The sequence below is a fragment of the Zymoseptoria tritici genome, chromosome 6, assembly GCF_000219625.1.
Source record: "Zymoseptoria tritici IPO323 chromosome 6, whole genome shotgun sequence".
Lineage (NCBI taxonomy): Eukaryota > Fungi > Ascomycota > Dothideomycetes > Mycosphaerellales > Mycosphaerellaceae > Zymoseptoria > Zymoseptoria tritici.
This window is the reverse complement of record NC_018213.1, coordinates 1,724,561-1,750,515: the sequence shown is the minus strand read 5'-3', so window position 1 is coordinate 1,750,515 and position 25,955 is coordinate 1,724,561. Positions and strand designations below refer to the sequence as shown.

General features: G+C 48.3%; 6 protein-coding genes across 6 annotated transcripts; 2 read left to right on the top strand and 4 right to left on the bottom strand.

The window, feature by feature from the left end:
• Nucleotides 1–752: 752 nt before the first annotated feature.
• On the bottom strand, nt 753–2,440 carry MYCGRDRAFT_73298 (uncharacterized protein; the record flags this gene model as incomplete). The annotated part of the gene is made up of 3 exons (XM_003851510.1): nt 753–2,081; nt 2,141–2,311; nt 2,372–2,440. The coding sequence occupies 3 exons, from the start codon at nt 2,417–2,419 to the stop codon at nt 831–833; spliced, it is 1,470 nt and encodes a 489-aa protein (XP_003851558.1).
• A 7,622-nt stretch (nt 2,441–10,062) lies between these two features.
• MYCGRDRAFT_100550 (uncharacterized protein) lies at nt 10,063–13,374 on the top strand (the record flags this gene model as incomplete). The annotated part of the gene is made up of 3 exons (XM_003851739.1): nt 10,063–10,638; nt 10,693–10,755; nt 10,819–13,374. 3 exons carry the CDS (start codon nt 10,266–10,268, stop codon nt 12,942–12,944), a joined length of 2,562 nt encoding a protein of 853 aa, XP_003851787.1.
• Nucleotides 13,375–13,574: 200 nt separating this feature from the next.
• MYCGRDRAFT_60149 (uncharacterized protein) lies at nt 13,575–14,271 on the top strand (the record flags this gene model as incomplete). The annotated part of the gene is made up of 2 exons (XM_003851740.1): nt 13,575–13,992; nt 14,040–14,271. Coding segments are annotated over 2 exons (630 nt in total), but the record flags the coding sequence as incomplete, so codon positions are not given.
• A 6,058-nt stretch (nt 14,272–20,329) lies between these two features.
• Nucleotides 20,330–20,788, bottom strand: MYCGRDRAFT_43305 (uncharacterized protein; the record flags this gene model as incomplete). Its single annotated transcript, XM_003851509.1, has 1 exon — nt 20,330–20,788. A coding segment is annotated over one exon (459 nt), but the record flags the coding sequence as incomplete, so codon positions are not given.
• Nucleotides 20,789–21,211: 423 nt separating this feature from the next.
• Nucleotides 21,212–22,847, bottom strand: MYCGRDRAFT_109924 (CSN3 COP9 constitutive; the record flags this gene model as incomplete). The annotated part of the gene is made up of 1 exon (XM_003851508.1): nt 21,212–22,847. One exon carries the CDS (start codon nt 22,691–22,693, stop codon nt 21,212–21,214), a length of 1,482 nt encoding a protein of 493 aa, XP_003851556.1.
• Nucleotides 22,848–23,281: 434 nt separating this feature from the next.
• Nucleotides 23,282–25,955, bottom strand: MYCGRDRAFT_73287 (uncharacterized protein; the record flags this gene model as incomplete). The annotated part of the gene is made up of 2 exons (XM_003851507.1): nt 23,282–25,332; nt 25,386–25,955. 2 exons carry the CDS (start codon nt 25,582–25,584, stop codon nt 23,282–23,284), a joined length of 2,250 nt encoding a protein of 749 aa, XP_003851555.1.

The following is a 25,955-nucleotide window of genomic DNA, read 5'->3' as shown; positions in this document are numbered from 1 at the left end:
GACAGTAGAAGAGGGAAGCCCTAATAGTACGCATAAACGTACAGGCTTAGTCGAGTACCCTACGGTATAACTAAGTATAAGTTATACAATAGCTACCTTCGCCGGATAGGTACAGACGACTAGCAGCGCAAAGGCGGGTAGAGGTAGTATTATATAAAGGGAGGATATAATACGTCTAGAGGTCTAGGAGCGGCTAGAGATTCCCTTTTAGGCGACTAAGGTGCGGCTATTGCGATTAGGCGTAAACAAATTACATTAGATTAATTCTATAAGTTATATAAATCGTTTACGGGTATTAGACAGGCGTTTAGACCAATATACAAGTTTTTAGATTTCAGCTAACCCTCTATTACCTAGTTCGGCTGTTGCGCTCTTAGACTATACAGGAAGGCGCCCCCGAAGGGGATTAGCGCCGCCAAGTATAGTCTGTGCGTCTGAGACTAAGGGAATATCTCAGCATGCCAGGAATACGAGACGACCATTGGTACTAGATACGACTCCTTACTGTCTACGAGTACGAAGCGGAGCTTCCAGACGAGGAAGTTCGAATCGATCTATATCGAACTTCTTCGCCAGGTCATTCGTCCGCTCGCGCGTCGCTTTCCTACGGTAGGTAACGCTAAATCCTTCGAAGATTTGTGAATCAACGGTTGTACATGATCCTCGGGCGATTGGATGTCATCCAAAACTCAAGGTGCAGCGTCTCCTCTTGTGGAGCACCAACATTACGGAGAGCGTTCCGACTCTGAGAGCGATTTGACCTCAAAGAGCTATACAGAGTCTACATTTCTGGCGAACTTGGGCAGAAGACTTTACCGACACCAAGTGCTTCACTTTGGGCCCTTGGGTCCCTTGCCCTTCTTTGCCTTACCTTGCTTCGACTTGCCGCCGAATCCCAATCCTCCATCTCGGCCAGGACCAGAAGCCACCCTGAGCACATAAGCACCACGCTCGAAAGTGTTGGCAACAATAAAGCCCGACGGGAATTGAAAGTTTCCCCAGGACCCCACGAATTCCACGGATCCCCCAACGGCATCATCCTCAGGATGCATGTCGAAGAAAGCAATCTTGCGGACACGGCTACCATCAGGATGCTTGGAGATCGACCGGACATCAGTCATCCAGACACCAGCGCCATAATTCGACTGATACATAAGTCCATCTTCAATGTAGAGGTTGTGGTCGATAGCTTTGTGGTCCGTGTTCTTGAATACGCCAGTATGCACCGGATTCTCAAGATCAGTCAGGTCGATGATGTGGGTGATCGGCACTCCGTCGGCCGCAAGGCCAACACCACGAGTCTCATCGAGTTCGTCGTTCAACAGCACGAACTGGTGCCAGTTGCGCTCCGTCCACCAACCTTGATGGCTATAGGTAGCGCCTGGGTACTCGAGTTTGCCAATCATCTTCGAGTCGGCTTGATCGGTGGAGTCCCATACGGTGATGCTATCCTCGTTGTAGGCGACGCAGATGTTGGAGCCTTTGTAGCGAGTATCAGGTCCGTTGTAGGTTACACATTGAGCGTCGTGGGTGTAACCATCAGAAGCAGCACAGCCTGGCTTGAAAGGGTTGCGCGGATCGTCAAGGTTGATGTACTCAAGACCAGCTTGGCAAGTCTGATTGCGTGGCTGAGCACCGACAGCGATGGCATACTCGTTGTCCCAGTCAATCACGATGTTGTGCGCACGACCGATGGGCAGGTCGTCGAATATGCTCTCCACATCGTCCCGGCTGAAAGTCACCGGTCGTTTCGGGTCGATGGCAGCGACCTTGTTCATGTCAAAGATCTGCACATTGTGGCCGACAGCCTCGGAGCCGATGATTGCAAGGTTGTTCAGCACACGAATCTCACGCCAAGATGATCCGAGGGGGTCGTTGGCCGGAAGACGACCAAGGTAGGTCATCTTCCCTTTATCGTTAATCTCCACGAAGGCAGTGCCGGTGTGCTGGCCGATGAGTGCGATTTGACGACCACGAGGACCGACCCAGCCCCAGACCGAGGATCCCCGTCGATTAGGGTAGCGTGGGTCTGCTTCACCGCCAGCCATGTCGTAATGATTGATGAAATCGTAGAGGTCCATCTGTGGACAGGGTCAGCGGTGACCAGCCAGTAGACGTGCTGCGCGAAGGCAAAACGCACGTTTTTACAGCGGAAAGTCTGCATGGGGTTGCCTTTCTCGGCAACAGCGAGACCGTCTCGGCATCGCAGACGATCCCTCTGGACGTCTTTCGGAAGCTGGTCCCAATTCTTCCAAGATGGCCACTGCGTGGAGTTCAGAGCACCAGCTGCCTCGAGGGCGTCCCATTGGGCCTGAGATGACGGTCGTCAGCTGGCGTTACAAATGTGGGAGATGCAATCCGTGACACTGACGTTTTTCATACTCAAGATCATCTGATGCACTTCACCGGACTCGTACATCTCCTTGGGGAAGTGAGCGGCGCCCGCAATAGCTGGCAGAGCTAGAAGGATGGATTGGGCCTTCATTTTGAAAGAAGTATCTTCGGTGATGGGGGAAAGTTGTGGAAAGCAGAAAACTGCGGAGAGGCAATGTGATACTTATACATCCTTCTCAGGCTGCACGTCGGAGCGCGGACTGCGATTCGTCTTCGAGCCGACATGTCAATATCTGGGTCAAGTAGAATAACAAGACTGCGATGAAGACTGCCTTCCTAATCCGGCATAACACGCCCAGGCCCAAGCTGTAACCCAAGACTCTTGCGGAGGCGCTACCAAGCATTTCTCCGCAGTCACGTCGTAGATAACAAACCGTTAGAGATTTCTTCGAGAGCTCTTTCGGTAGTCCAGGCATCCGCTTGACGGCCGCCGGAGTCCTCTGCTCGTGTTGATTCGCGAACCGCGGAATCTGGTTGAATGCGGCCCTGCATCCTGGGTCGGACCCACTCCCACAAGGACGGAGGCGGGCGGCGAGCGAAAACTGGTCGCGCCGCGCAAGATGCTGGACAATACGAAGAGACCGAATGCAAGAGCCCAAGATGAGAAGCAGTCAATAGCGTCATCCTGGAAGCCGCGCATGGTGTGGAGGATGGGAAAGCAATGAGGACTGCGGACAGCATATATAGTGAGCAGGAGTCAAGGATCATGCTCATTCCGTCTCATTCGTCCTCAACACGGTTCCAAGCTTTGTGGATTGTGCCAGCCATGTGGTCGGCCACTCATCAGACCAAGAGATGCCTCTTGATGGGTCCACATGGGCAACATTGGCCTGCATGCAGGCTACGTTGCGAGTGAAAGAAGATCTGGACAGTGCGTCTCGTAGCTCTGCGTATGGCTGCTACTATCTCCTATCGTCCTGATCGCCTAGGCCGGATGAACATTCGCTGGGCGGGATCGAATCCAATCGTCTTGTGAATTCCTTGATTGTCACTGAGGAGGTACCATAGCTCGAGTGCCCTGGGTCGATAGATTGACTGGGAAAGTTACAGCCCGTGCCAAGAAGAGCGTGCTGTTCATGGCGAAATGATTATTGCAAGTGGTCGATGATGTCCTTGGTGAGTGAAGGGAGCAAGTGGTTTCTGCTTCCAGAATTGCGAGATGCCCTGATTGTTGTGGATCATCAGACTAACTATTAGTGAAGTGCACGTGACTAGTGCTAAGGCATTCCTACACACAGATAGCTAAAGTGAGAATCTTATACTTAAGATTCTCTCTGCATAATAATATATACCTGCTAATTAGAGGTCTTCTTCTACTTAGCTTAAGTCTAATTATAACAGGTTATAAGCCCGGCGTAACTACTACACACTTAAGGAAGAATTGTCTGTTCTAAGCGCAGCTACTAGAACCTTACTATACACTATTTAGACAGTTAACTAGCGAGCCGAGAAAGAGCTAGTTATAATAACAGCCGTAATACAGGCTAATAAGTTTAAGACTACGAAGGAGAATAAAGTCCTAAGAAAGGGAAGTAACTTCTTAGACTAGTTAAGAATGCTTAAAGCAGCTCTTATAGATAAGAAGGTATTAGGCTATATCTTTTATAACATTCCCTAGTGCCCTACCTAACTAAAGCTAGGAATTAAAGTTAGATATCCCTCTTTACTAACTAAGGAGAGTACTACTTTATCCTCCTAGGCTCTAACTCCTTCCTAAAAAGAAGGAGGGGACACTCTAGTAATAGAACCTATTCTAACTAGTAGACTAAGACTAACTCCTCTCTAAGTCTAGTATAAGTATAACCTAATTACATACGGGATTATTAGTAAAAGGATTAACTAATCTCTAAGGCCTAACTTTAGGGATATAAAGAAGATAGCTAAGGAACTATATAATACTATTGCAGCTACCTATAGGCCTGTTATAATTATAAACATTTATAATAGCCTAAGGATTCTTAGAATTAGTAATATTAAGATCTAAGGAACAAACACTTAGAAGTACTATAAGGACTTCTAGAAGTAGTATTATAAATACATCTCTATAATAGAATAATACTCTAGGTCTAAGAACATTCTAGTCTTAAAGCTTACCTTTAGTAATAAGCAGATTAGGCTGTTCTTTATTTAGGGCCTCTACTATCTAAAATACCTAAGAAGCTAGAGACAATCCTATTATATTAAGAACATAACTCTTAAAGAGCTAATTACCTTATTAATTAAGGAACCTCCTCTATAGATATAAAGGACAGCAGGAGGATTTAGGGGTACTATAGTAGATAATAATTAATATACTAAGTATACCTATTATATCTATATAAATACAGATTACTTTAAGAAGCACCCTAATAAGGCCCTAAAGTCCTAGGTATATAAAGGAAAAGGAGGATCTAATAAGGACAAGAAGAAATCCTAAGATAAGAGCAAGAGATATAATAAGAAGGGAGGAAAGGGTACTATAGCAATTAAGCCTATCTCCTCTTCTAATACAGGCTTAAGCTCTAATTTAGACAGCTTATTTATAGGAGCAGCAATTACTACCGCTAGAATATAAAGGAGTAATACTATTATCTAGGATTCTAGTATATTATACTACTTCTTTAATAATAAGTCCTAGTTCTTAGACCTTAAACCCTTAGAAACCCTAATTAGGTTCTCTTAAGCTATTAGACAAAGTATAGTTATATACTTAGGAAGTGTAAGGATTATAATAAAGTATAAGGGGAATAAGTTAAACATTACCTTACAAGATATGTTATACTCTCCTAACTCTAATTATAACCTTATCTTAATAGAGACTCTCTAGCTAAAATGCAAGGTCTACCTAGACAGGCTATCTTTATATATTCTAAGGAATAACAAGAAGATAGGCAAGGTTTAGTCTACTTATAATATTCTAATCCTCTAGAATGCAACTATCTCTCTCCCTAAGAGGAGTACTAAAGTTGCTTTTACAACTAATAGGAATATGTCCTATCTAGCCTTTGCTATACCTAAGGCTAATATAATAAGATAGTACTAGAGACTAGGCTATATAGGGAACAAGATTCTTAGTGTAACAAAGGCTTAAGTCTAAGGACTTAAGCAGATTAACACATCTACACTTAAGCACTATAAGCTATGCAAGCTTGCAAGGTTATAGAGAGTAGTATTAAGAACTCTAAGACTAATACCTTAATCCTTATTAGATAAGGTCTATATTAACATTATAGGACTAATCTTTCTACTAGACATCTTTAGATATAAATACATCCTTATAATTACTAATGCAAAGTTAAGAAGGAGATAGGCTATCTTCTATAAGCTTAAATTACAAGCTGCACAAATTATTAAGAAATAGACTACTAAGATATTTAACTAATATAAAAAGATAGTTAAGATCTAGTTCTTAGATAGAGGAGGAGAGTTTAATAATAATAATCTAATTATATTTGCAGAGAATAAGGGACTAAGATAGGATTTCTTAGCTCCCTATACTCCTAAGCAGAATAGAATTGCAGAATTATCTAACAAGGTTATCCTTAATAAGGTAAGAGCAATAATAATTAACTCTAGCCTACCTTTCCCTCTCTAGAGTTTTGCAGTTATATATATAATCTTCCTTACTAACAGGCTAGTATGCCTATTAACTAACAAGATTCCTCTTTAGGAATTTAATTAAGATCTTAATACTAGAACTCTATATATTAATCTAACAAAGGTTAGGAGATTTAGATATAGAGTATATCTACATAATTAGGGGAGACCTAATTTATAGAAGTTCTATCCTAGAGCAGAGAAATACTAGAATCTAGGATTCTAGGAGAACACTTTAACTAACTATATAGTTTAGAAGTTTAAACTATCTACCCTTACTAGGTTTTAGTATAAGATTGTAACCTCTCCTTATATAATATATAATAAGGATAAGGTATATAGTATAATACCTACTACCCTAGACTTCTAGGGGGAGAGTTTCCTATAACTAATATAACCTATTACTATAGAACAGGAAGTCTATACTATCTATACTAAGGATTAAGATTAGGGCTAGGATGCCTAAGGGCAAGATGCCTAACCTCTTACTACTTCTTATCTTTAAGAAGTAGAGAATATATTTAATACTATATAGAGAGAGAGAAACTAAGCCTCCCTTTTAATATCTTAGGGGGAGCAAATATCGGGTTAGGATATATAGTCCTAGGATAATTAACATAAGCAGTCTAAGCCTAATTAGCTAGAGGCTACTAAGCATAAAGAAGCCTCCTAGCTAGCTTAGGGGGAGTATATTTCTAAGGAAACAGGAAGTCCTAAGGGATTCTAAGGAAGTCCTAAGGGATTCTAGGAGCAGGCTAATACCTTATTAATACAGCTATAATATTAAGTATTAGTAGAGAATTGCCCTAAAAGGGAAGACCTCTAAGATTATACTATAACTCCCTTCCTAGACATTTATATTATAGGAAAGAGGAAAGTAGGGAGAAGCCCTAAGAGACCTAAGAAATTAGGTAATAAAGTAAGTCCTAAAAGCTTAGGCACATTTAGACTCTTAAGAAGTAGAAGATTAGTTATAAGAAAAGACTATAGCAAGATTTAGAAGATAGGACTTAAAGTAACAAATCCTAATCTGTCTAATCCTAAGACAGTTAAGGAAGCTCTCTCTAGATCTAATTATAAGGAATAGGAGAAAGCTATTATTAAGGAAGCTAAGTTACTTAAGTCTACAGGATGCCTTAAATAGAAACTTATTAGCACCCTCCCTAAGGGGAGAGTCCCTCTTATAGGGAAATAGGTCTTTAAGATTAAGGTGCTCCTAGATAGAACTATAGAGAAGTATAAGGCTAGATAGATAGTTAGGGGATTTACATAAAGAAAGGGACTTAACTATATTAATACCTTTGCTCCTACCCTAAGAGCTGTAATAAGGAGAATACTTCTGTCCCTCTTAGTTAACTTTAGCTAGAAGAGGAGACAAGTTAATATTAAGACTACATTCCTAAATCTAAACCTAGATAAGCAGATCTTTATTAAGCTACTAGAGGGAGCTTATCTCTTTAAGAAAGATGCCTATAAGTATATTATACATATTAAGAAAGGACTATATAGGCTTAAGCAGGCAGCTGCTCTTTAGTACTACGATACTATAGACACTCTCTAAAAGCTTAGTCTAACAAGAACTATTAGCGATGCTTGCCTCTTTTAAGGGAAAGGCATCCTTGTTCTCCTTTATATAGATAACTTCTAGATCTTTAGATAGTTAGACTATAAGATTAACAAGCTAATTAAGGGATTAGAGCAGAAGTACATAATTAAGATTATTAATACTAATGTCTTTCTTAGACTTTACCTAAAGGAAGGGAAAGATAGCTCTATATCTGTCTCTTAGGAATACTATTCTAGAGACAAACTTTAAGAATATAGTCTTAGTAATACAAAGAGTGTTAAGTACCCCCTTAACACCCTCCTTAAACCCCTCTAGGATAAGGGAACAAAGGAGGACTATAATCTCTTTAACAAGATTATTAGGGAACTACAACATCTGTTAAACTATACTAGACTAGACATTAGTTTTATTATTAATTACTATGCAAGGTTCCTTTAGAACCTAGGACCTTTGCATATTTAGGTAGCTAAACACATCTAGAGATATGTTATAGGTATAATTAACAAGTGCCTTATATATAGGAAAACTAAGGAGCAAATTTAGATTAAAGCATTCTTAGACTCTAACTTTGCTAGTAATCCTAATATATCTAGGTCTACCTTAGGAATGCTCTTTAAAATTGTAGGAGGCCTAGTTATCTAGAGATCTTAACTGCAGAAAGAAGTAGTACTATCTAGTACTAAGGCAGAGTACCTCTCTCTTACTAAGGCAATAAGAGAAGTAAATTAGGTAAGGAATCTTATTAATAAGCTCTAGCCCTTTACCTAGGCTAAAAGCATTTCTACTATCCTTATTAAAGTAGACAATTAATTAGCTATTAGCCTTATAGAAAACTATGCTAACTCTAAAAGATTAAGATATGTCTCTCTTAGGAACTATTACTATAGAGAATAATATAATAAGGGGAGTATTAAGGTAGAGTTTGTAAGGACAGACATATAGCTTGCAGACTATCTAATAAAACTAAAATCCCTAAATACTATCCTCTAATATATAGATCTATAAATCTAGCAAAAAGATACTTATGTGTCTATATTAGGTAGCTAATATAGACATATAAGAGAGGCTAATATAGGAATTAAACCTATAACCTTCTAATTTATAGTTAGAAATTATACTACTAGACTAACTAGCCCTTAATAAGAAGAGGGAAATTGCTCTTAAATTTATACTTTAATACCTATATTCCTACCTAAGAAGGATTCCCTCCCTAGAATTACACTATTTTATTTGTTACAAAACTAAGAAGCATAATACTTAGAATACTTATTTTATTCTTATTTATATAAAGGAAAGGAGGCAACTATATACCTCTATAAAAGTATCTAAGAAACTATAAGAAAAACACCTAGCTAAAGGAAAACTTTTCTATAAAAATCCAAAAGTATTAGAGCATATCCTAGAACCTATAGCCTACCCCCCTAAAACTACTACTAAAAGACTAAGCTAATTCCCCTAGAATCTTAACTTAAAGCCTAGGAGAATATTAGTTTCTATTAGGGAAGAAGGGATTTTAAGGAGAATATATATAGGATACTATACTACTAACTACTACTTTATCTCTACCTTATTAGAGCTTAATATTTAGCTAAAAGGAGTCTAGTTATAATATAATACAAATCCCTAAGGATTAGGAGTTATTAGACTAGGGTAGTTTTCTACTAGGAAGGCCTACTCCCTTAGGTTATACAGCTCCTCTATTACTATATTAATAAGGTCTATAGTAAGGAGATCCTTATTAAGCTTAGCTATAAACCTATTAAAGTAAGCTACAAAAGAGAAGGGACTTTAAGCCCTAATATTTACTCTATTATAGTATCTATTTATCTCTCCTCTAATAAGTTAATATATAGTCTAATATACTATAGAACTATCTTTATAGATCTATAAGAGATCTCTACTACTAATAGCTCTTACTTTATTAATAACTTACTAAAAGGTTTTCTTAAGGACAGAGAAAGCTGCTCTTCTTCTAGAAGCTATAGCTAGTAATATAGATTGTATTATTAATAGCTATAAGGGATAGATAATAGATTAGCTAATAAATTAGCTAAATAGATAAGAGGTATAGATTATAAAGTAGAGGAATAAAAAAGCTAGAAGAAGATGCTTTTTAATAAGCTAAAGCCGAGTATTAGCTATATAGTAGGTAAATACCTGCTATATTTAGGTAACAGATAGCTTGTAATAATACAGCTACTAATAGGGGAGTATTATAGATTATTAGACTAACTATTAGTAAAGTGCACGTAACTAGTGCTAAGGCATTCCTACATACAGATAGCTAAAGTAAGAATCTTACACTTAAGATTCTCTCTGCATAACAATATATACCTGCCAATTAGAGGTCTTCTTCCACTTAGCTTAAGTCCAATCACAACACTGATTCCCGTCCGCTTACTAATCTCTTTATCAGCGGACCAACGCCCTCGCTTATCGCGAAGCTAGTCCGTCACATCACGTTCACATGCCTACGGGAAGTGCTCTGATGTGCCTGTGACCTGACAACCTGCGCCGATACTACTATTCCTACATCTACCTTGTGACCCCTAGCTACACACCATGGCACATTCTGGACCAGGGACTGAACTATCGGCATGGAGAAGCTTGCTAAAGCTTGCTTAATGAGCGGAAGCAAACACGAATCTCGCGTTGATTGCCTCCTCTCTCCAGAAAGCTCAACGGAACTGCCTTGACAGATAGATTTGTAACGATCAAGCAAACCAAGATGGAGATGATGTCCTCACGGGTGTTGTCTAGGTTTCTGCCGGTCGCGGAGGGAGATATTTCAGTCTACGAAGCTTTACGACAGGATACCACGAGACACGCCGACATCGAAGCACAAAGAGCTCCACGCGAATACGACGACTTTCACGAAGAAGACGAGAACCCAGACGCTTTTTTGTACGATACCACGGAGGAACCAAATCAATCAACCGCTGGCGATTCTCCGCCTGTCATGCAGAGACAATCAGAACGATGGCAGGATGCGAAAGCTAAGAAGAGTGGTCGAAGGAAATTGGACACCCTTGACGATGAAGACGTTCCAGATTCGCTACTTGTCGAGCCAAAGAGTCATCGAATGACGGCCGCGGGACCAAGTCGAGCATCGGCAGCGGAGAACATGGTCCAGACGAAGCTTGCTCGAGCTGAAGCGCAGTGGAGGGCCACACAAGAACAACAAGGCCTTCATGCCTCCGAGGCGTATGGCGTCCAGAGTACCAGGCCAGCAAGAGCGACATCCAGAACGACACAGCCTACTACCACAGCTCCATTGCCAGCTAGAGCCAGTCCAACAGCGGAAGCCATGTGGCTTTACACCAACGCCAACAATCTTGACGCATTCCTTGTCGAGGCCTACGAATATTTTGTTGGCCATGGCGTTTACTCCATTCTGCTCAACCGTGTACTCACCCTGCTTACTGAAGGGTTCGTCTTTGGATTTGCCATGTTTCTCACATCTTGCATCGACTACTCCAAAATCCCGCACAGCAAGTCAACTGCGGAGGTGTTGGTCAAACAGTGCGTCGCGAAATCATCATGGTTCAAGAAAGCAATGTTATTCTTCTTCATCATCTACTGGCTGTCAAAGGCGATACAGGGTATCCAGGACTCAAGGCGGCTATTTAAGATGCGAAACCTCTACGAACATGTCCTCGACATTAGTGATGACGACTTGCAGACCTCCTCGTGGAGAAGAGTGGTTGACGGTTTGGTGAAGGTGCAGAACGCAAACGTCGCGACAGCCAACCCGGCTCCGCATCTGAAGAAGTACATCGAATACAGGGAGCCGCAGCAACGATTGACCGCCGAGACGATCGCCAACAGACTCATGCGGCAGACCAACTACTATGTCGTCTTTTACAACAAAGACATCTTGGATTTTACCTTGCCCATCCCATTCTTGGGCCAGAAGCAGTTCTACTCGAAAAGTCTGGAGTGGTGCATCGGCTTCTGCATGACGAACTTCATTTTCGATGAGAGAGGCGGCATCCGCCCGTTCTGCCTGGAGGTGAAAAATCGAAAGGTGTTGGTCGAAGCCATGCGCACCCGATTCCGTCTCGCAGCATTGGCGAGCATTGCTTTTGCGCCGTTCAACATTCTTCGCTTTTGTCTGGTGTACTTCTTCCGATACTACACCGAGTTCACCCGCAATCCCTCCAGAGCCAGCGCTCGGGCTTTTACACCATTCGCAGAGTGGAAGATGCGTCAGCTGAACGAGCTACAGCATCTCTTCGACCGTCGTCTGCGCCAAGCGTATCCATTCGCGAATGACTATGTCAAGGAGGTTCCCAAGGACAAGACCGACCAGATTTGCCGCTTTGTGGCGTTCGTCAGCGGATCCTTTGCTGCTGTCCTAACACTTGCGACCCTGCTTGACTCGGAGCTCTTCCTTGGCTTTGAAGTTACACCTGGACGAACAGTCGTTTTCTGGCTGACTGTCATGGGTGTGATCTTTGGTGTTGCGCATGGTGCACTGCCCGACGAGCATGAGACCCACGATCCGGTGAGGCACCTCAAAGATGTGCTCCTCTTCACCCACTACATGCCATCGCACTGGAAAGGCCGTCTGCACAGTAATGAAGTGCGCGCAGAATTCTCAGCGATGTATCAGATGAAGGTCCTCATCTTCGTGGAGGAGGTCGCGAGTCTGGTACTGGCACCATGGATTTTGTGGCGCAATTCCGGAAGGAACTGCGAGCGCATCATCGACTTCTTCCGGGAAACGACGGTGCATGTTGAAGGCGTCGGTCATCAGTGCAACTTCGCAGTGTTCGGCTTCAAAAAGGATCCGAATGTTGAAGACCCGACCACAATGCTCGAAGAGCCTGACGGTCTGCGTGACGACTACTACGGCCTGAAGGATGACAAGATGGCGGCCTCCATGCAGAACTTTCAGCAATACTACAGTCATTACACTCAACGCCGGGACCAATCCGGTGCGCGGAGATGGCGGCCTCCTCCCTCGTGGCCAGACGTGATTCCACCACCATCGATCGCCGAAGAGGGTGATGGGTTCCCTACTGCGGCCACGAGACGTACTCCGCCGTCCACGAGAAGAGCGGATGCTGCGCCCTCAGCTTCTCGAATCCTCTCACCACAGCAAAGACCACTCAACCCACGCCGCGCGAGACCAGCGCCGTTCTCCCCGCTTTCAGCTCCGCAGACGCAGAGGAAAGAGCCCGCGAGTGGTGGCGGCATTACCGAGAGCAGAATCATGGCGCAGGATAGTGACTTGCAAGAGTATGCAGATGCACCGGGCGCAGCACAGCTGGACAGTGATACCGAGAATGAGGAGGGTCCAGATGACAGCAAAGCGGGTAATGCAGGCGTTCTCGGCATGTTGTCGCAATTCGCTAAAGCGCAGACGGACAAAGCTGGGGGGCCGCCAGGAGTTGGTATTTAATTGTACAAGATTTCAATGTATTGTCAGCGGTCTCGAGGCTGACCTGCTGGTGGACCGTCAGATGGAATGGAGGCCGTGCTAGGCAAACAATGCAAGATCGCCGTGGGCCTTAACTTCGTGCAGAGGCGCAGGTGGAGTTGATGGCTGATTGGTAGTGATCAATTATCAGCAGTCATGAAGCTGACATGAAGCTGAGGTCGAACAATGCATGGCGAGAGCCGCCTTCGAACTATGGACGGCCTCCAAGTTGAATTAGAGGCCGTGCTATGCAAACGATGCATCTGTCTCCTGGCTCATGGTTCTGTGCATTGAGCCGCGTGCAGCCATAACCGGTGTGTGCCCGGACCAAAGCTCGATGACTACATGTCACAATGATTGGAAAACTCGAGTGGGTGTCCTGCGGGTTGGGAGCTCTGTACGCAGCAACCAGCAACCCGCATAAAGTGGAGCTCCTCACCTTAGCGAGAACAAGGCCTCTTCTGCAACGAGAGCCTCGTCAACACTTCGCTGGCTATAATACTGCTCGAGGCAATATGCAATATGTCTTGTGAGTACCCATTGTGCCCGTCACATCTTGCACCCCACGCTAATGGCACCACTGCCCAGAATCGATGCAATGACGAAGCTCGCCGAGCGAAGCGCCGCTACTATGCCATGGCGGGAGGTCAAACAGTGGCGACCGTTCTCCATCGACGCACTGGGCCTCGTCACCCTTCTAGGAGCCGACGAGGTTAACAAAGCGCTCGGAACACTGGAGCGGCGACGATATACGGAGTATCTGCCATTTCTCGCTGCATACATCGTGGCCGGCGATCGATTCGCGGATGAGCAAGCTGGATACTCGCTATACAACATCACCGATGGCATCACGACGACCGAATTGAAGAGCTGGTTCACTCGATGGCTGTCTGCGCAGAAGGTGCTGAATGCCACGACTATTTTCCGCTGGCAAGTCAGCGAGAAGCCTCGACAGATTGGCGCTGTCGATCTTGTCGCTCCTTTGTTATCTTTCCTGGCTGTGGCTCCTTTGCTTATCTTCACTGTTCTTGTGAGTTGACCGAACGACTTCCAAGATCCCAGCTGACGTTTCCGCAGATGGGTGACTGGTTTGGCTTCGGTAATGCGTGTGCCATCGTATGCTCCATCATGGTTCGGAGCTTCATTCTCTGGCAGCGCCGACGTGCCCTGGACTCGGACGCCGCTCCGAAGAGTGTGCCCGTACCCACAATGTCGCTGGACGATGAGAAGCTCCCAAATTTCCAATCAGGGCCTCATCTGCCGGATACGACGTCGGACTCCTCCCTGGCATCTGTCAAACAACTCCATCGCGAGCAATCAGCTCCGACCATGGAAGATACAGTGAAGATGCTGGTGACTCGAGCAGACGGCAAGATGGTCACTATTTACGCTCCTCGCCGCATACTACAGGTTTTTGTGCGCGAAGCAACCCTACCGCGGCCCAAGCTCTATCACGCGGCTCGCTACTGCGGGTGGACAGCGTTTGGCACACAGATGTGTATCCTCGGCATGAGCTCCCTGCTCACGCAGATATACACGGTCGTTCTCCTGGTTTTTAGCACCTGGGCGATGTGCCATTCCTTCAGCTTCGATATTGGTCGGAGAACCTCGACGAGACCTGCTAAGGACGGAAGTTCAAGCGAGTATATCGAGACTCACTTCGGAACTAAGCTCGAAGTCGAGCAAGAGAACCCGCGCCATGGAGAGGGAGGGGGCATGGACAAGAGAATGCACGCTTACGTCCGACTTCAGCCAGATTCGAAGCAAGAGGCTATGCTGAAGCACTGGTCGATGCTGCCATTCGATGGAGTTCCCTGGTACGATGACTTTCACCAAGCCAAGGAGACCTACGCGGCAAGAGTTGCTGGATCGTTGTCGAAGTCGTCGCTGTCTTCGGCTTCAAGTCAGCATTCGTCTTTGGCGCCCGCCAAGTGATATGAGTTTTGAGCGTCAGTCGGCTTTCTCAGAGGTGCTTGGTGGCAGCTCGACCTTTACGCGAAGTACATGAATATACCTCGTCACGGCGTCTCATCGTGGCGCAGGGTGGAGTGTAGCTGACTGCAGCTTACATCTCGCTTCTGTCTGCAGGGCGTTGCAGGGGTCTGTGAAGGAACATGATGTCCACAGGATGTGATCAAGAGGACCGTCAGGCTGCCGCAACGATTGGCTTGCTACCGCTCTTACATGACTTGAACTATACAACTACGTCCTGCGAGTCTTTAGATGGCCCAGATACGAGCCAAGTGCCAACCCTTTTTTCGCTCATGAAGTTGTTGGGTTTCTTATAACTTGAGCAATGTTCGGGCGTGCGCAAGATCGTTGTCACCGCTGTCGATGCATCAAGCTTGGTGCAAAGAGCTTCACTGAACAAAGCCGTACAATACCGCTCGGAAAACTAGCCGAATGGGACCGTGAATGTGATCTATGTCACACTCTTGCTCACCTGGCTGGTATCGAAGGCTTTGGAGAGACTGAGGATGTTCCACAGTGGGAAGACGACGTTCTTGAGTGGGACGTAGATGGCGAGGTGGCATATTGCATTGTACCTTTCAACACGCTTACTCTGTTCGAAAACAGTCCCTCTGCAGAGCTGCGAGATTGGGGATCTGCGGTGTCGTATGCCGTCGTGGAAGAAGCGAACACGGTCGACGGTTATGAAGAGGAGCTATTCAACTGCGTACGCGGCCGCGGCTGGCTATCGCAGGAAGCTTTGGAAAAGTACCCTGTCGCTGGGTCTGCTGTTCTACTGGGCACCCACTTGGACCCAGCAGTCATCAGTGCAGAGCTGTTTACCTGCAAGTCATCGCATGAAGGCTGCTTTCACGGCTTTCTTCGAGAGTGTATGGAGCCTATCAAGCTGGTCAACTGTACCACCAGACGCATCGTCGAGCGGCTGAACGAAGAGCCATATCTGACTTTGAGCTATGTGTACAGTGCAGCGATTGAGGATCTGGACCGACATCGAGTTGGAGAGCCTTTACGACGACCTTTGCCTCCGCTCATGGAAGATACGATGCAGCTCACTCTCGAGCTCGGCTACAATTTCCTGTGGGTAGATCGATACTGCATCAGCCAGGCGTCTGATCCAGAGTCCCTGAGGTTAAGAAGACTTCAAATCGGCCAGATGGACCAGATCTACACCCGATCAGACATGACCATAATCGCTGCCGATGGCGTTCAAGGTCTTTCAGGCGTGACAGATCGTCGACCGTCCCAAAAGATTCATATTAGCGGTATCGGATACGTCCTCTGCCCCCCAACGCCCCGGTTTGAGATAGAGAACTCTGAGTGTAGCGAGAGGGCTTGGTGCTACCAAGAGGGTATTTTGTCAACCCGGCGGCTCATTATATTGAAGGACCAGTTCTATCTCAAATGCAACACATCGCACTACATGGAAGGGCTCGTGGGCCGCCTGAAACCTGCTGGGAATTTGCAGCTTTCTACTTCACATCGCTTAAGCGATGATTCCGACGAGATCGCTCTCGAACCAATACGCCGATGGAACGAATTTGAAGTGTTCAACGGTATCTCCTCTGCTCGACCCGATCCGCTGGATCATGTCTACAACCACATCGCCGAGTACACCAAGCGCAGACTGACCGCATCCGAAGACATTCTCAATGCCATCGCCGGAACGTTCGCGCAGCTCAAGCAAATGTATCCGGACATGGCGGTTGTCTCTGGCGTTCCAATACTCCCACGCACCGTCTTCGAAAGATCTTCTAAGCTGGATCGTTTCATCACTAGCCTGTGCTGGAAAACTGTCTTCATTTGCGAGCGTCGGCCGGACTTCCCGAGCTGGTCATGGACCGGCTGGTACTTGCCTGGAGGCATCAACGGGCAGTCGCCATTGTTTCAAGCTCGTTGCGGTTCCGCCCCTTTCCTCAATGCGGGTGAACAGAGTTTAGTCGCACACCGTCAGGTCAAAGTACGACTTGGCGGAGTCGACGGAGGAGGGGAAGCTGGAGCGAGGCATGAATCGTCAGATTCTATGATCCACCTCGCCAAATGCCTCATGATTGAAGCACCAATGCTGGACGTGAGGTTCGGTCGGGCAGGGGTGGTAGAAGGGCATTATTCACTCGATACATGCACATCATTCGCCGTGGAAGGGTCCCGTGCTACTTGCGAAGGAAAACTCTTCCCGCCGAGTGATCGATTCAGGTCTCAGCCTGTATTGACGCTCGTCTCGCTTGGTCGAGGAAGAACGACCGCAGGTGTCAACAAGATAGTGATGCTTGTAGTTGTTCGCACGAGAGAGGCGACTTGCAAACGCGTAGGGGTCGTCGATGTGGATGAGAATGTCGAGCGATCAATCCGTCAATTGTTTCAGCTGAGGAGCTGGACTTTGTATTGAGCCACAAGAAGAGATAAGGAGAACATGGAGGTCTTGTTCAAGCGACTTTCAAGTTTCCACTGACAGTACAAATCTCAAGCCACTCAGGTGCAAGTTTACACTGAGGAAACCGTTGAACAACGCACCCAAAGCAACGCCCAGTAAATGCGCAAGACCATGAGTAACTTCACGACCAGGTCTGCGAAATTCTACCCGACTTCCCTCGAGACTGCTCAGGCACCTGCCGCAGTCGTCCATTTTCCTGTTGCGGTCTTCCGTTTCCTGCCGCGCTCGTCCTTGGCTCTGCTGTGTTCGGTTTCGCCTGTAAAATCGTTGGAAGCTGACAGAGCGCTTTCCAGGTGGCTGGCGAAATTTCTCCTTTACCGATGACTGTCTTTTCGGGGACCGCAGGTCTCGAGTCACGATAAAGCTCAGCCAGCTGCGAGTTGATGCATTCTCCAAGCACCGGAAGCGCTGCGAGACCGAGTGGCTCCCAAGGTCCTGCGTGCACATCTTGACCAAGACCTCTAGCCTTGTGACCGATCGTGCGCCAGTTCCGGTCGACGAAGAGTACGCAATACATCGTTGATACCATCAGTGTGTTTTCCCTTGCACAGGCGTATGCGCTCTGTTTAAAATCCTTCTCGGGCACATCCCAGAGGTACACGATGTACAGGGTAGTTCGCTTGAGCCACCAGCCATCGCCAGCGAAAGTTGCAGCAAGCTCTTTCTGGTTGCATTGATCGACACAAACCGCAGTGAACCAGACCCAGTGTACGTCGAGAGTCTGAACGCGGAGCAGCAGGAAGTTGCAAAGGGTCTTGACTGTAGTCCAGCTGGCTTCGTGTCGAGCTGGGACGTCGTCATTCCGAGGATATGATGCAAAGTCGAGCGAGCTTGGGCTGAAAGATTCATCAGATACCGTGGCGAATTTAGGCCGGTCAGAAAATGCTATCCGGTACCGCCTGTAGTCGTGGATGTTGACGAGGTAGATGTGCTCCATGATTGTTTCCATGGTAGTGTGCTCGGACTAGTCGTGATTGTACTCTGCCCACGACAGCTGGATCGCAAATACGGGTCATAATGTAAGTCGAGGCTGCAGTCAGCTACAGAGCCTGCTGTGCATTGGGCAAATACATGTGTCGGGGACGCAGACGCAAGGCAGCGCTCCAACGATGCGCTGGTCATCCTCGACCGAGTATTAGCGTACACCGGTCAGTCTAGCCTCGACCGGTGCGAACCATGTCAAGAGGTGTATATGGTGGGTTTAGTCCCGAGTATCATTGAGCTGTGTTCCAAAGATGCGCTGGTCCTCGCTTCTAAGATATCGTGGCACATGGCTGTCAGCATGACCTTGACAGTAGCCTTGCAGCTCGCTTCAACTTTGCCACTAAGGCTAAGTACGAGCAGCTTGGGACGGGAGTTTCGCTTAGCTGCAGCAAGTGCTGACGGCCACGTCGACACGAATTGCCTTGATGGCCTCGAACATCACCTGCTGTACCATGCTGTGGTCCGTGTGTGCTGTGAACCTCCTCGCTATACCGGAATTGTCGCCATGCAGTATCATAGTATCTCTTCACCGTACGTTTTCTGTCGTTTTCTCCTTATACCGGTGCGTCTGGTAGTGGTGCAAGCTTCATAATCCCGATCGACATGCCGACTCTGTAGTCACAACGTCCGTGATGCTGATTTGCGACCAGGCAGCCCTACTCGACCCGGTTCTGCTCTGCTTCTGTGGTCCCTTCGGGAAAGGCTGTGTTTCTGCACGCAGAATTTTCTGTTGCAGCTTGTCGAGCTCATTTGCCACTTCAGGCCGCAATGATACCATCATGAGCAGCCACTCGTCGATCGTAACAGTTAAGCTCAGTCGTCCAAGCGGGCTGCCTCCCACCTTACAGCAGAAGTCGTGGGTGACATCGGTCGACCTCATAGTCATGGTGTCGCAAACTTCAAGTCCAGGGCGTATGAATGCTCGACCTAGGATACGATATGCTTCGTTGGAAATTCGGCGCAGAACGAGCCCAAAGTGACATGCACTCGTCAGATCCAAAGGAATCACTAGATCGCCGGAGCGTGTTCCTGGGCAAGTGACAGCTACGACCTGATTGTTGACCCATAGACATGACTTTCGTTCCGGTAGCTCCGGATACTGATCGAGCCAAGGCCAAAGGTCATCCTTGAAATGCGCATGGGTGCTGGCGAGAGCCAGGCGGCCAGTATGTGGTTCCAGATTGGCAATATTGTAATACTCGGCGTAATCATACAAGACTAGGACAGTGACTGTTTCATGCCCCTCGAGATGTTCTTGCGCCGGGCAGATCCGAGGCCACTCCAGCTGGCTGCGAATATCGCCGCTGGTGATTTGCAAGCCCTCGAGCAGCAGTGCTGTCGCCCTCGCCAAGGACGACAAGGTAACATAGTCAACACCGTCGTCGTTGTGATTGAAGTGGCAAATACAATCCTTGGCCAGTTGCACTGCGGACTTCTCATAGTCGACCTCTAGCGGCGGCCACCCTCGCGGCTGGGGGAGCATGCTAAGCACAGCATAAATGCGATCTCTCGGGTCCGAGCACAATAGAAATCTGTACATTTCCAGATTTCCAGTGAGCTGCTGAAGTGGAAGGGTAGTACCTCCCGCCCAGGCATGTGATACAACGTCGCCACGGACTAACATAGGCGTAGCGCGCCGCATGGGAGTCAAATGCGTTATCTTGAGATGGCGCTCGATTTGAAATTCATTGAGCCATGTCCAGTCATAGCTCGCAGTGCCGCACATAATCTCAATCTTTCTCGCAGCCCTGAGTTCTTGGACAATCCAAAGCCGGCTCCAGTACGGCCGGTTGGACATTTCCGTGTAGCATCTGGCGAGACTCTCTTTCCGAGCCGGGTGAAACTTCGGCCATGCATGGTTGATGTACGCTTCGCGAGCGGACATGCCCCCCATGCCGAGCTCGATGACCTCGTCAGGCTGCGCGATCCTGATGTCCTTTGCCAGGTGATCGAGGGAGCGCAAGTTGCGGAATAGTGCGTCAATCGTGGTCTCATCAAGGCCAAGGTACACGGCCACGACATGGGCACGTCCGAAGATACTGCTCATGGATTGTACCTGCAAGCTCTTCTCAACTGGATTGCTCTGATCGATGCATATTGCATCAATCCAGAGGTCTTTGATTTGGACCGTTGGCAGGTAATAGTTTCTCGCTTGCCGCAATGCCTGGAAGCAGTTCTCGTGCACTCGTACGGTCTGGCCTGCGACTTCGATTTCGCGAGTGGGAGTCGAGTCGCCCCACGTGTACGAAATGGCAACGTACTTTCTCTCTTTGGCGAGATGATGGACGACGTAGTCGCACACAATCGGATCGTCGTTGAAGCCGTGTTGCATGTGCAGGAGCCGGATCTCCTTCGACAGGTCTTGAAGCTTTGGCAATCCGCTCGTTTGGATCAGAACACGGTCAGCGAGCTCCCAGGGTCGCTTCGCCAGTACTGCCATGCTCGATGTGAGATCGTGCCGGCGTCTTCGTGAGCAGGAGCTCGGTTGAAGGTAATGTCAATGCTCGATGGGTGAAATGAAGGATCTCGACATACCTTGAGGCTTTGCGTTACACATGACGACACCTGCGGCCAGCTCCTTCCTCTTGGCTCTACTCATCGTTCATGATGATTTGTGTATGATGCTGCTGGTGTTTTCTACATCGGTAATACCACACGCACCTTGATGTGCATGCGACTCGAAGGACCTGTGTCTCGCTCGTCTATTCATCGACCACATCGCGCCCTGATGCGCGAGCTGCACCTCAGCAGCGCCGCTGAGACTTCGTCGCTAGTTCTCCCATGTCATAACTTCATGCACTTCGTTTCGTTTTATTCCACCAGCCGCTTCTCCTCGATTCGCGTACATCCACTTCCTCGCCTTTTAGGTCATCAGATCCTCATCGTCCTCCAGCTCCTCGACTCCATCCTCCATATCCAGCATCGAGTTCCCGCCTTTACCCGGTTCGTCCCAGCTCAAATCCATCGCATCCGCCAGATCCCCATCGGCTGCTCCTGCACGCTTGCTGCGCCTCTGCCACTCCACAAACTCCCGCGAAAGAGCGACTCTCCGCTCCGCGTCGCGCACGAAGTTGACAAGCGCAGCTATCCGCTCGGTCTGTCTCTCGAGATCGGCTTCGTCTGTGGTCGCGAGATCGGGAAGGAAGCGAAGGACGACGTTTTCGTCACTATCGGAGGCGTTTGATGTGGGTGGAGAAAGTTCGGCGCGCAGGTAATCCCGTGAGATCATGTCTTGCAGCAAGAGCAGTGTCTCTTTCGACTGGAGATCAAGCAGAGCGGCGACACGTCCGACAGGTAGTGCAGCGTAGGTCTTCTGCAGATCGATCACTCGGTATCTCTGCAACGCATTCTCGCACTCCCGAACCAGGCGCAGGTTTCCATCGTCCGCCCACGTGCTGCCACCGAATTCGACCTCAGCGCGGAACTTCGGGAGGTTTCGCGCTTGGAAGTCCGAGACTAGAGCTTTGTACAATGTTGTGGCGTTTTCGACAGACTTTGCCACTACGGAGTCCAGTGTGCGAATGGCCGGGAAAGGCTTGCCTTCGTATATGAGGCCGATGAGGAGCCATTTTTGGTATGCTTCGGCTTGCAAGGCGCTGGTGGTGTGTCCCTGAGAAGGTGTCAAAAGAACGCACTCGAGGCATAGCCGTGCGCGAGGGAAATTTCGGTAGCCAATGTAGACGTGTGCAGCGAGGAGGTAGTACTCCAGAACGTGCTCCGCTCCGAGCTGTCTGGAGAAGTGTGACTTCTCCGTGATGAAGACATTGCTCAGCTCTTGCTCCTCGCAGAGAAGTTCATCCGGAACGTTCTTCACAGACCTCTGAGGGTATGCGTAGATGTCCTTGTCGAGTAAAGGTAAAGCCTGGCTGGGAACGCCGTGGGCCAAACAGAGCCGAACTAGACGCAGGTGAGAGGATGTGAGGGTGCCGGATGTAGGGTCCAGGCGTAGAAGCGCAGTGACCAGAGCTGTGAGATCGGTGGATCGATTATGTTCCAGCATGCCGAAGGCGAATTCGAAGAGTAGTCGCCATTGCTCACCCACGTATCGGACTTGGATTGGATCGAATGTGACGAGATAGTCCAGCGCTAGAGTGGCCAGTTCATCCAAGCGCTTGTTGTTCTTCTGCGAATTCGAGATTTGAATGTTGAGGGCGAAGAGGTATGGTATTGAGTTCACGGCTGGATCGAGCATCTCAAGCAAGTCTTTCTTCTCCCATGCTGTTGGTGATATGTCTTTGAGCTGTTTGAGATGTGTTGTGATGGCTGCATCGTACTCTTTTGTGCTCAGTCCACCCTTCTTCTTCTCCGGTGGGAACGCCAGCATCGTCGGTAGCTCGTCCGCCATTGTGATGTGATGTGAGGCCGCGGTGGCGGCGATGTTCGGCGGTGATGTGGTTCGCGGAGGAGGATGTCGTGGTTATCGGAGGTGGTGAAGCATGTCGTGGCGATGTTGAGGTGAGCAGAGTAGCGTTGCGCTTCACGAGTGATGTCTCGAAGGTGATGGCAGTATTTTGCTTGTGACAAACAGAGAGCTCTCCCACGAGGCATCGACCGACGTTTGGAGCTCGCGCCAAGCCATGTCGCGTTGGGTGGGGTTATCACGCCGCCTGATTGGGACGTAATACAATATTTGTAGTTATCGACACAACTTTTCGACAGTCGAACAGGACCCATGTGATCGTGTAGCTTCAGGGAACCAGCATTGAAAGGAACGGCACGTGCTTGCTTTGGTTTGCAACTTTGCTCAATTTCGAATGGTCCTCTTCGGACAGCTTCTGCCCTTGCAGTGCTACTCAAACTACTTCACTCTCCTTCCAAGCGACACCATGCAGATGCAAACGCAGCAAGCCCGATACCAAACACCACGCTGAACCGCGCGAAAGCAACTCTCCCAAGAGCTCAGCGTACTCCCAAAGTACTCTTTCAATCAGAATCAAGCCAAAACTCCAGCCCTCATGCCTTCAACCCCTTTCCTCCCCATTCCTTTCAAGTCTCCCAACTCCTCCAACGTCCTCACAACGACCAACATCTTCCTTCCACCATCCTCATCATCCGACCCGCCATCCTCTCCAGTCTCAGCGTCCAAGTCCAGTTCGCAAAGGCACTCGACAATCTTCTCCGCTTTCTTTCTGCCCACACCTTTCAAAAGCTGGATCTTGTTGATGTCTCTGGAGTTTATGATTTGCAACAAGTGCCGAGTCCGCGGTGTTTGAGACTCATTTGAGGATGGGGCGTTTAGCTCGTCGTAGGAAGAGTCTTCCGTTCCATACGAAGATTTGATCGGACGGGTCGCGGCGCTGGTAGGCTGGAATGGCTGCGGTCGTCGAATCTTCGTCCGAGGTCGAGAGATGGCGGCGCGCTTGTCGTCGTAGTCTTCTTCATCGTCCTCTTCCTCGGCGTGGTAGCTGTGGTCCTCGTCCTCCTGTACGTCCCGCTGCCCTTTCCTCGATACTGTTGCTTTTGCCGGTCTGCCCTCAATGCTGTCTCTCAGTCTGCCGATCCTCTTGCTCAGCTTTTCGTTCCCGGGAAAGAAGTCTCTCTCAGCACGTTCGAACATCTCCAATGCGTTTCTCTTCTCGCCATTGGCTTGCATCTGTTTCGCTTGCAGCAGTAATTGCAGTCCTTCCGCCCTTTCAGATTCCTGGCCCTCTACTCTCTTCTCCAATGCATCAAGCCTCCGTTGGACCTCCACGGATATCAAATTCGACTCTACAGGTGCTCGCTCGACCTCCGTAGCAGCGGCCTTGGTGGCGGCGGTGGAAGTGATGTGATTCGATAAGGCTTCGGACACTTTCTGCTCGATTAGACGTTCAATCGCGTCCTGTGACATTCCTGCGTGGACAGCGGAGACTGCCGGTCGCTTGGAAGGACGGGCAAGAGTCGACATTGATGCCTCTGAACTGGTTCGTTTTGGTGACTTGACGGACTGGGGAGCCAATCGGGCGGACGAGGTATTGGCGAGATGGGCAGGTCTAGCTTTCGCGCTGGGCTTGGTGGCGTCGGAGAAGACGGCGAATTGCTTCGTAGGTTTCGGGACTGTGGTCGTGACATCCTTGAGATGTGATGTTTGCGAAAGGACTTTTGAGCGGAGTGGTTGGCGATTCATGGAAGGAGCTGGCATGGACATATCGGCCTTTGGCTTGCCAGGTAGAGGATCGCGGAAGAATGGTATGTTCTCAATCTCGTTGACTTCGATCTTCTTCGTGCGGTTGGCAAAGTTGAGACTGCTTAGCGTGTCCAGATGGTAAGATCGCACCGGAGCCAGGTTCAGGATCATGATCGTGAGACCGTTGTTTTGTCCAAGCGCAAGAATTCGAGTCATCTTTGACTCGCGATAAGGAATGCGTGTGGCCTTCCGAGAGATGGCTTCTACGCAGGAGGCGAGCACGAAGAGAGACTTGTTGATGCTCGCGCTCTCCACCAGGCGTTCCTTGTTGTTGTCCGTACGGCGATTATCTTCCGAGCCCGCAAGATCAATGGCAGAAGCAGTGCTGACTTGCACCTGGTCGCCGGTGGTCTGCGTTACTTTCACGCACAAGACCGCGTGCGAACGGGAGGAGTGCGCGTTCAGCTTCGTCGCCGACGTGGAGCGGTTGACGTTCGCCTGGTCGTACATTTGTTCAAAGTCCTTCAAGCTCGTGCATGGTCTCTCCGTCAAGCCCACCACGATTGCCTTTCCTGATTGATTGTCCCGAATCGGTAGTCCAGCAGGCGTGCGCTTTTCCGGTGGCTCGAATAGGTCGAAGACTCTGTCGTTGTAGATCTCGTAATAGCTCATGACCACCTCCACTTTCGACTCTCCTGCCGTGTCCTTTTCAATCTTTCTCGCGCGCCGATATATGCTCGATAGTAACCGCGGAATGACACCTCGTTCTGCCAAACTCTTGCCTCCTCGCATCGTGTGTGTTTTGCCGGTCCCGGTGACTCCGTACGCGAATAGTGTGACATCGAAGCCTTTGAAGAGGTGCTTTACTGTAGGCGCAACTGGTCCAAGGTCAGTACAAGGTCGAACATTTCCAGGCGCTATGTCCCCTCACCCTCGCTGTCGAATAGATCTGCTTGCGTCGCGGTCTGGCCATAGACACTGCTGAACTGGAAGGAGAAATGCTCGGAGTCGCTCTTCGGATTGGGAATCTTGACAACATTCTTGTTGTCTCCGGCGGCCTCCACGATGATGTCTTTGTCCTCCTCCGCCTTCAGCAGCGGCCGAATGCGAGCCACTACGCGGACACTCATGGTTGTTGATGTACCTGTTGGTTAGTATACCGGGTGTTGTCTTCGTAGGGAGGATCGTCGCATGTGAGGCTCAAAGATCGAGAACCCCTTGCATCTCCAATCCTGGACGCATATTCGAGGCCTGTCCGAAACGTGATTACAGTTCTTGACGTGGTGGCTTCACAGGCGCGTGCTCCGTCGATCTTCTCATTTCGCGGCTCAATATTTTGAAAGCCGTTGTATGGGGGCAACTCGGGAAGCTCGTTCCGGGCCGAAGAAGATCCCTTCTTCTCGACGACGCCATCTTCTTGTTCCCTCTCCAGCATCATCGCGCAAAGAATAGCAACACTCGCCCGAAAGAGACATCGACGTCTCCTTTCGTCCTCTTCCCC